Here is a 10796-nt window from a genome sequence, read left to right as displayed (position 1 = left end):
GTACTCATCATTAGGAGAATGCTTGAGTAAATTATGAAAAATCTATGTAGTGAAATATTCTGCAACCATCAAAGTTATGTTTATGATGCATTTTTAAAATTCGATACGGTGCATTTTAAAAATTTGATATGGGGAAATACATGTTAAAATCAGGATGTTAATTAACTTTACAATTAATCTCAACTTTGTAAGGAAAAAGATTAGAATGAAACATATCAAATGTATTTCCAAAATACCTAACAATGATTACTTCTGGCTTATGCTTATTTTATCCTCTTAATTTTCTGTGCATACCTTTTTTCCCCTACAATTAGCTTACATAACTTTGAAAACAAGAGGAAAAATTTCAAACTCTGCCTGTCACTTTCCTAGCTATTGTTAATAGCTTCCATATGGTCTTTAGATGCCAAAACATCTTTCACGCAGCTGCAAAAAATTATCTCATGAAACTCATGTCTAATCATGGCACACTCCTATTTTTAAACCCTATTTGGTTTCTCATAACCAACACAGTAAAGTTTAGACTATAGCATCCTTCACAGTAGCCCCATCTACCTGCCCAGTTTGCTCTTCCACTGTAGCTCCACCAGGCACTTTATATGATCTCACCCCAAACTATTCAGTTTCCCAGATACATCTTGCACACACCTTTACCCTTCTGCACTGTTGCTCATTCCATCCAGAAAGATTGTCTCCTTCTCCTTCCATTCTTACCTTCAGAACAATCTTCATCTACCCAGGAAGGTCACTTTCTTTGCCCAAGTATGAAGGCCTCAAGAGGAATGAGGGAAGAAAGGGGAACTCACCTGCTCAGTCAGACCAACTGAATCAACCCTGAATTAGTGCTGCTGATCAGGGCCCAGCCAGATCACCTGTACTTTCCTTGTTACCAAGCTCCCTCCTTCAAACACCTCTCCCAGTTATTCAAACAAGTGTACTTTTGAAGTGCTAGTACTGAGTACTGTGCCCAGTACATAGCAAGTACTTGGCAAAAATGTTAGCTGTCGTTATTGCTATCAATATCAACAGGGTTTCCTAACTAGCATGCAAAAGTATTCTGAAGTTCTAGAACCCAAATCATTACAATTCATTACAATCTGTCCCATATCAGTTTGTGAGCTTAAAGGCTGGCTTAGCACCAGGCTATAGCTGCTGATTCAATGACAGATGTATAAGCCTCCTTTGAAAAAATCATCCTTTCTTCGGTGAGCTCTACTCCCATTAATTCCCTTCCTTTTTATTTTTATTTTTTATTTTTTTTTTGAGAGGGAGTCTTGCTCTGTCGCCCGGGCTGGAGTGCAGTGGCCGGATCTCAGCTCACTGCAAGCTCTGCCTCCCGGGTTTACGCCATTCTCCTGCCTCAGCCTCCCAAGTAGCTGGGACTACAGGCGCCCGCCACCTCGCCTGGCTAGTTTTTTGTATTTTTTAGTAGAGACGGGGTTTCACCGTGTTAGCCAGGATGGTCTCGATCTCCTGACCTCGTGATCCGCCCGTCTCGGCCTCCCAAAGTGCTGGGATTACAGGCTTGAGCCACCGCGCCCGGCCAATTCCCTTCCTATGTGCAACTTAGTGTTCTTTACATCTCCAAAATATACTTAGATGTTGGAAGGATTTTGTTCCTAATGACTTTATCTGAAATAAACACCCTTTTATCAACCATCAGCCTGGTTTCCAGGAATGTGTTCCTTGTGTTTCTTTGTTCAAAGTTACTGACCAGCAGCTTATCACACAATAATAACAAGCATTAAGCAGTTATAATGTGTCAGACACACACGTAAGTTATGTTTTACCTATATTTATCTCATTTAAGATTCACAATCTTTCCCACTTTACAGGATCAGAAATCCAGTGATTTACCCGACGTGGCAATGTGGCAACTTAGCCAGCGTGGCTGAGTCGAGACTTGAACCTAGGTCCATCTCACTCCAAAGCCCATATCCTTGAACACCACACCATAGAAATCAAGCCAAATAGCAGAGGATTGGAGGGAGGGTATCCCCCTCAAATATTCAGGGCGTCTTAGGCTAGAAAGCCTAGGTCTACTCAGCATTCAACACAGACCAAATACTATCAGTGCCATAAATGTTTCACCATCTCCTTCAGGCATAATTAGTCACTTGCCCTCATGCAATTTTTGTACCTCTATACAATAGCTTAGATCACTCACCTCCTTGGGTGCTTATAATTAGCAGAGTATGTCTTTCTTAAAGATAGCGATCTTTTCTTACTCATCTCTTTATTCCTTATTCTGTGTAGCATACAGCCTTGCATATTCAGTGATTGTTACTTATTTCAGTGTTCGTTATTTATTTGGACACTCCTGGAGATCTATAAAGAGACCACAAAGTTCCAAAAGAAAATAATCTACATTCATAAAGTAAACGAAGTATGTAGGAGATGCACTTGCTTCATTAATTTTTAATAAATACACAATGTGCTATTGAATAAAACTTGAAACAACTAAGCATCTAGAAAGTTGGAAAATATTAAAATTACATGCCTTATTTTAAATTTTAAAGTCCGAATGTTCCTTGCTTCTAGTAAATTACTAGAAAACAGCTCAAGAGATTGTTACTCCTCTATTCCTAAATCATGGCGATTGGGAAGAAAAAAGTGAAAGATGAGAGAGAGCCAAAACCCCCGGCATATAGTTGATACTCAGTAAAAAAATTTTAAAATAAAAGAACACTTCCAGCCCAGAAATAATTGCTTTTAGATCTCAGGTTTGTAACCCCTTATCATCTCGATCTAGGAGGTAACAAGGGGTTACTAACTTGGGATCTAAAAGCAATCCTAAGGCTTGAGGCTCAGACTGAGACGGAACAAGACTCCTGAGAACTACATTTCCCATGATGCCCCTCTTCCCCAACGCAACCGCGGCCGCTACGTAGCTCCCATGGCAACCCAAAAGGCCTCACTCACAGACTGCTTGCGGAGCTCGCCGCCCGATTCCTGGCTGGGCCCTACTCCGAGCCGGTGACGTTTGCGGCAGCCTGGCCACGATGTCCAGGTATTCCCTGAACTCGGCTTGCGAGGCAAAGGCTGCTGAGAGTATTCCTGGCGAGAGGAAGCCCAGGCGGGACCAGCTGTTGGAAGACTGAGGGGGTGGCCTCCCGGGTCTGCATGGTCGGGGACCTAGGAACCAGCCTTGAGCATAAAGATTCTGCCGCAAACAGGAAAGAAGGTTCCCTAGGTAGAAAAGTAAGAGATTTGGAAAGATTAGCAACTCCACCCATTGAATGATTGAATAAAAGTTTCTTGCAGGCCAGAGACTGCTTCCGGAGCAGGGCTTTCGGCGATGAGCTAGACCGCAAAGCCTCCTCTCCCCAGGGGCCTCCCCTCCTGTTGCGGGGATTCGCAGTAATAAGCAAGGGGAAACTTGGAAGGCATTGTGGAAAGTGTAACATCACATTGAAGGGGGGAAATGGGAGAGTGTTTGTAAATTATATTCTAGCTCTTCAATTCTATGATATTCATTTTAATTACCCATTCTCAAGATATTCCTAAACCTTCTCTCAGCAATTTATAAGCACGTTGGGGAGAGTGGTCAGGGAGTGCATCACAGAGCAGGATAAATCTTTTTCTCTCCTTGGGATAGTGTGGAAAATTGTCAGCTTTCCATCACGGGATAATTGGTTACAGTTATAAAGCTGTGGTTATACTTAGGATTTCCGCAGGTGACATGGCTGACTGCAGCGCCTCGGTCTCTCCTCTCTGCTGGGTATTTGGAAAGCAGATCCTCACGTTTTGAAAGAATGTTGTGTAAATGAAGAGCAAACAGGCCCAAACTGAGTTCTGAAGGCTCACCTGTGAAATAAATGCATGAATTTTAGTGCAAACATTTAAGGACTCCTGTTTTGACCCTTTTTCTTTATTCCTGGTTCTTGAATAGTAGTAATTACAATACCTCAATAATTTTTGTAATTGTATAGGCCATGCCCTAAACTAAATACATATTTTAACAATTATGATAATCCTATAAAACTGGTATTCTTTTTTATTGGCATTTTAGCGATAGAGAAACCATTGAGCCTGGGGAATAGTACAGAGGATTGCATATATTAGGTTCTCAATAAATATTTGTTTAATTAATAAAGGAATGAAGGACTTAAAGAGGTTAGGTAATTTTCCCAAGTTCACATACATAGGAAGTGGCAGAATCAGGCTAGGACCCATCAGGTCTTGCCCATGGTTAGTTTTTAGTTTAATATTCCATTTTCACTTAGGCTTTAATTCACATATATATGATTTTATTGTGTAAAGTTATATATCTGTGTAAAGAAATGAATGAAAGGATGGTTTTCAAAATGTTTGTGGTTTTAGGGTTTTTTTTTTTCCTTTATACTTTTTTTTTTTTTTTTGAGACAAAGTGTTGCTGTGTCACCCAGGCTGGAGTGCAGTGATGTGATCATGCTCGCTGCAGCCTCGACCTCTGGGTCTCAGGCAGTCCTCCTGCCTCAGCGTCCCTAGTAGCTGGGACCACGAGTGCATGTCACCACACCCAGCTAATTTCTTTTTTTTTTTTTTGAGACAGAGTCTTGCTCTGTTGCCCAGGCTGGAGTGCAGTGGCACGATCTTGGCTCACTACAACATCCACCTCCCGGGTTCAAGTGATTCTCATGCCTCAGCCTCCTAAGTAGCTGAAATTACAGACACCTGCCACCATACCTGGCTAATTTTTTTTTGTGTGTGTATTTTTAGTAGAGATGGGGTTTTACCATGTTGGCCAGGCTGGTCTTGAACTCCTGACCTCAAGTGATCCAACCACCGTGGCCTCCTAAAGTGCTGGGATTACAGGTGTGAACCACCGCTCCCAGCCTCAGTCAATTTTTTTTGTTTGTTTTCTTTTCTTTTCTTTTTTTATACTTTAAGTTCTACGGTACATGTGCACAATGTGCAGGTTTGTTACGTATGTATACATGTGCCATGTTGGTTTGCTGCACCCATTAATTCATCATTTACATTAGGTATTTCTCCTAATGCTATCCGTCCCCCATGCTAATTTATTATTATTATTATTATTTGTAGAGATGGAGTCTCCCTATATTGCCTGGGCTGATCTCAAGTGATCCTCCTGCCTCAGCCTCCCATATACTTTTATATTAAAAAAAAAAAAAAAGATTTTTTACCCCAAAACATAATTTAAAAAACAAAAAAGAAATGTTTCAGGGAGGAAAGATTATTTGATACACTGGTTTTATACTTTTCCCATCAGCCTAGGTGACTTAAATGTTTGTGGTTTTCAAGTTGTACGTTCCAAAAAGTCATTGTACTTCCATGTGTGTCTGAGAAGCTAACACACACAGCTATGAACCTTAGGCAAAGCCCCAAATAAGACAGCCTCAAATCCTGGCGATAAAGGCTCTGCTTATCAATTTCAGCATTTTTCAAAGAACTAGTTCAAAGCAACAAAAGAAAAACAAAATCATAGAATGACTAATCCTCAGATGTTTTACCAGATTATTGTTCCTCAGAAAATAATGTTCATTTGTTTCATAAATTATACTGAAATAAAATTTCTCTGAGCTTGAAATAAATATTTGAAAGAATTCTTTTTCCCTCAATTTTGTTTTTTCTGCCTCTCATGTAGTGAAACTCTCTGGGAAATTGCAAAAGCTGAAGTGGAAAAAAGAGGAACTAATGGAAGTGAAGGTGATGGAGCTGAAATTGGAGAAAAATCTGTTTTCTTCATTGGCAGTAAAAATGGGGTAATGCTTTCTTTTTTTCAATTATTGTGATGATTTAACAACCATTAGTAAAACATCTTTTAATATTCGATTAAAATGTAGATACTTCAACACTTTAACCAGATGACCAATCTGGTTTAGCATGAATTAGAAAATGCTTGTTATTAATCTAGGAAAAACTATAATAGTAAACAAAATTTTAGAAAAATATATTTAAACTATTTTTTATTTCATGATTTGAAAATATTCAGATCTTCTACCATAATTGAGTATAAAATCTAGGATTCATTTAAATATCTAAGTCAGTCTCTAAATCATTAAGTCAGTATCTTAATAATTTTATATTTTAGATTGTTACTTTACTTTTAGAAATCTCATAGCCGGGCGCGGTGGCTCAAGCCTGTAATCCCAGCACTTTGGGAGGCCGAGACGGGTGGATCACGAGGTCAGGAGATCGAGACCATCCTGGCTAACACGGTGAAACCCCGTCTCTACTAAAAAATACAAAAAACTACAAAAAACTAGCCGGGCGAGGTGGCGGGCGCCTGTAGTCCCAGCTACTCCGGAGGCTGAGGCAGGAGAATGGCATAAACCCGGGAGGTGGAGCTTGCAGTGAGCTGAGATCCGGCCGCTGCACTCCAGCCTGGGCGACAGAGCCAGACTCTGTCTCCAAAAAAAAAAAGAAATCTCATTAAAGGAATAATTGAACTGTGTCAATGATATTTGTTACAGGGTTATTAATTATTTTGAAAAATGTGGGGAAAATATGGCAGCATTTCCACTGGGCCTCTGATTGGTAGGAAGAGACCCTCCCCACTTGCTATAAGTCTCTGTTTTCCTTCGCCAAGCATACAGAAGGGCTTGGAAGTGGCCACACAGAGCAGGAACGTATGCATCATATCTTCATGCAACTTTGCCTGGCCCACAAAGTTCCTGCCAGAAAGGCAAAATGGCTGGTGACAGAAAAGGTCAAGACTTGCCAGATGCAAGATGCTGAAATTCATGTAGTGCCCTAGCTCATTTCTGTGTGGGTTTCAAATTCTTGTTCATTTTCTGTGCTACATGCTTCCACTGAAGTGCATTGACAAATACGAAGCTTTCAGAAACTAAACTCTGCATCAGCAAGGTTACATGTTCACTGGGCAACGTCAGTGTCCAGGCAGCCTGAGCACCCATCTTGTCTCCAGATGAGTCCCAGAAGGCCCTCCCCGCACAACTGGACACCCTTCATTGGGGGGTTTTATATACGACATTAAGATCACATTTATTGGGAGAAATACTTACACAACCATGAAAAAGGTTTTAGTGATATAAGAATATAATCTGAATTGAAAAAGCAGGACATAAATGTCGTACATGATATGATCCCAATTATACAAATATGTAAATAAAAAATTCTAATAAAAGTTAGAAATATGGATAGTAAAATTTTAATCACTTAATGTTTTTATTTTGTTTTCAATTTCTTTATTTTCCAGAGTTTTCATATTGGCCCACTTTTTAAAATTCAAACTTAATTATTTAAAATAAAATTATCGTAGAGCATTTCTATTTTAAAATTTTAATCCAACTATGTAAGTATATAGTATATAACACGTTATTTCTTTTTTTTGAGACAGGGTCTTGCTCTGGTTGCCCAGGCTGGAGTGCAGGGGCGCGATCCTGGTGCACTGCAGCTTTGACTTCCCTGGCTCAGGTGATTTTCCCTCAAGCAGCTGGGATTACAGGCATGCGCCACCATGCCTGGCTAATTTTTCATATTTTTAATAGAGATGGGGTTTCACTACGTTGCCAAGGCTGATCTCGAACTCCTGGACTCAAGCAATCCGCCCATCTCAGCCTCCCAGAGTGCTGGGATTACAGGTATGAGCCACTGTGCCCAGCTACGTGTTATTCCATGAGTTTACTATTATGATGCGTGTGATTTTCATATTAGGCGTAGTACTTAACAGTTTCCTACATTTTATCTTACTCTGCCATGTAGGTACATACATGGATTTAAATAAATGAGTAAATAACTAGTACTAGTCTTATGGTACAAATAAATTTCTATTACAGAAAACATTCTGTACACAGAATATTAGACAGAATGGCTTATACTAATGGTACTGATTACTGACTCCAGCATACAAATGCTCACATACAAAATATACTAGTATCCTCTTAGCGCTCTCTGTAACAATTATTCTTAACTCCTTTGTAGTCATGATACCCTGTTTTTGTCTTGTTTTGTTTGTTTTTTTGTTACTTGTGAAACCACCCCTTTTTCTTGATGGCAATATGCGGCATATACAAGCTGTTTTTCATTTTTAGTAACAAAAGTACTTTTGTGTCTGATGATTTAGGAACTCTCTTAAGATATCTAAAACTTTTGAGGATATTGTTCTTTAAAAAGTATGTGATTCTGCTGAGTGCGGTAGCTAATGCTTGTAATCCCAGGACTTTTGGGAGGTTGAGGCAGATGGATTGCTTGAGCCCAGGAGTTCGAGACCAACCTGGGCATGGCAAAACCCAGTGTCTACAAATATAAAAATAAAAAAATTAGCCAGGTGTGGTGGCGCTCACCTGTATGTAGTTCCAGCTACTCGGAAGGCTGAGGCAAGAGGATCACTTGAGCCCAGAGGTGAAGGCTGCAGTGTGCCACTGTGATTCTGCCACTGCACTCTAGCCTGGGCAACAGAGGGAGACCTTGTTTCAAAAAAGAAAGAAAAAAGTATCTGATTCTGCTTCATGGAGAAGGTTATTTTGGAAGATAAAGGGAAGCAATTAATGCTTCTGTTGTTCAATTAATAGTAATCACCCTTTACCAAAGAAGCCAGCTGTCCTGCTGCCTTATCTTTTCTCCTTCCAACCAGCTGTTCATCCATTCGGTTGACATTGAACGAACATCTTTTATGTCTAAGTGTCCTGCTAGACACTGTGGAAACAGGAATGAAAGGCATTCTCTACTGGGAAGGAACTTGTGTATCAGGACTTGTACACCAACAATGACAATACCATGAGACAAATGCTATGGTGGAAAACAGAGAGGGCACTTTACTCACCCCAGAAAGTTGGGAGACTAGGAAATCCTCCTGAAGAGAGTGATGGCTAAAGCTTGAAGGGCGAGAAGTAAGAGAAGAGAACTAATTCAAGTGAAGAGTGTGGAGTATTCTAAGATGATCAAGAAAAATGTATGAAACAGATATTCCAACAAATGGGAGAGAGATCATACTAGAGGAATGTAATAGCATTGCCAGTCATTGTTGACTGCCATTTTCATGATGGGTGTTAGTTTGATACTAATCTGCCCAGTGTACATGGATTTTCTCCACCATCACTCACTTGCATGGGTGCAGGCATGGAGGAGGAAGGTGATTACCTGGGGCTGTCTTTGCTGGCTGGGTACAATGCAAAGTGAGGGAGCTCAGGGCATGGATGATATTTACCAGAGATGATTGTGATGATAAACTATGGGCTCTGAGATGGAAAAGGAGAAAAGTGAAGGTAGGAAGAAGCTGATGGAGTAGAAGCGACTGTTGGTTGGGGGAAGAGGGGTATCAATGGACATTTGAGACCTTTCACTAAGGCCAAGGAATTATTACTGTGGGGATTCCTGAAGTAGTGGTTAGAGAATGTGTTGTTTGTATGTGTGATTTTGGAAGCCGTGCAGTTTCCAGTGAAACTGGAAAGCTTCAAGATATAACCTTGGAAGTGACCGTGGCAGAAATAGAGTGAGGGAAAAGGCCTCCACTGGGAGGCAAATGCACTGAGAGGTCCGGATGTCAGGTGGATTGCCAAGACCCATGTGGGTGTGAAGAAGATTCATGACAGTAGCTGAGAAGGCAAGGGAGATTGTGAGCCAAAAGAGATGACAGCAACCTTGGTGGTAAACTGATATGAGCCTCTGAGGTTTTTGCAAGAGGAGGGAGGTAGAGTAGTTGTTTGTAGGTGGCACTGGGGAAAAAGGAGGACCCTAAAGTATGTAAGGTAGTGAGAATAAATAGCCTCATTTAACAAGGCTGCAGAAGAAGGGGTCCAAGGTAAGTCATATTTTAGTTAAGGCCAACAGGTGGAGAGAATATTCTGAAAAGGCTGAGATATCAGGGAGTTTGCCAGTCATGGAGTTGAAATCATAGAGTGGAAGGATTTTAGAGGAAGGGAGGACAGAAGGGGATTATTGGGCAAGATTAAGGGATGTGTAGAGAGTTAGGAAATTCAGAGTTCCAGGGATAATGGGTCAGAGGAGAGGGCTGGACATCTGGGGTGATTGAGGCAATGGGAGGGAAGATGGAATTCATTTTGATGGTCTGTAAACGAACTCGTACTAGGTCAATGTTTCTTGAATTAGGAAACCTACAAGACTATGGCGACATTCTCAGGGGACTACAGTGTACTAATGAATTTTTAAATCTTGGGTTGTAATTTTGATGGTAATCTTAAACTTGATTTCAGTTCCCAGATTAGTTTATGTTAATTTGGAATTGTTACCATATAGTACTATACATTTATATGAAATTATAATAAAAGTGATTTAAGGCCAGGCATGGTGGCTCAAGCCTATAATCCCAGCACCTTGGGAGGCCAAGGTGTTCAAGACCAGCCTGGCCAACATAGTGAAACCCCGTCTCTGCTAAAAATACAAAAAATTAGCTGCACGTGGTGGTGCGTACTGGTAATCCCAACTACTCTGGAGGCTAAGGCATGAGAATCACTTGAACCCAGAGAGGGAGGTTGCAGTAAGCTGAGATGGCGCCACTGCACTCCAGCCTAAGCAACAGAGGGAGACTCATTGTCTCAAAAAAAAAAAAAAAAAGAAGAAGAAGGAGGAGTGATTTAAATCAGTTTGAGGAAATTGGCTAGATATTATTTAAAATTCCTTCCAATTCTTATTCTACTTTCTTGTAGAGTACATTACTTTTTAGGTAATGTAGCCCTTATTAATTTAAAACTTTTACAGCATACTACATATGATACAAGTTAAGTGTAGGAAAATTAGAAAATCCTGATTTTCTTCTTTTTTTTTTGTTTTGAGATAGAGTCTCGCTCTGTTGCCCAGACTCGAGTGCAATGGCATGATCTCAGCTCACTGCAAGCTCCGCCTCCTGGGTTCACGCCATTCTCCTGCCT

At 40.6% G+C, this 10796-nt stretch overlaps 1 protein-coding gene across 1 annotated transcript in view; it reads left to right on the top strand.

Annotated features, from left to right (window-relative positions):
- Positions 1 to 2914: 2914 nt before the first annotated feature.
- Positions 2915 to 10796, top strand: part of DYNC2LI1 (dynein, cytoplasmic 2, light intermediate chain 1) — a 37607-nt gene continuing 29725 nt past the window's right edge. Inside the window, exons 1-2 of the mRNA XM_011935902.1 lie at positions 2915 to 3010; positions 5591 to 5708. Coding sequence (XP_011791292.1) covers positions 3003 to 3010; positions 5591 to 5708 — 126 coding nt within the window. The 5' untranslated portion in view covers positions 2915 to 3002. The remainder of the gene's footprint in view (positions 3011 to 5590; positions 5709 to 10796) is intronic.

The sequence above is a fragment of the Colobus angolensis genome, unplaced genomic scaffold, assembly GCF_000951035.1.
Source record: "Colobus angolensis palliatus isolate OR3802 unplaced genomic scaffold, Cang.pa_1.0 Scaffold15, whole genome shotgun sequence".
In the NCBI taxonomy this organism is placed as follows: Eukaryota; Metazoa; Chordata; class Mammalia; order Primates; family Cercopithecidae; genus Colobus; species Colobus angolensis.
The sequence above is the reverse complement of the archived record's forward strand: the minus strand, read 5'-3'. Positions and strand labels throughout refer to the sequence as shown.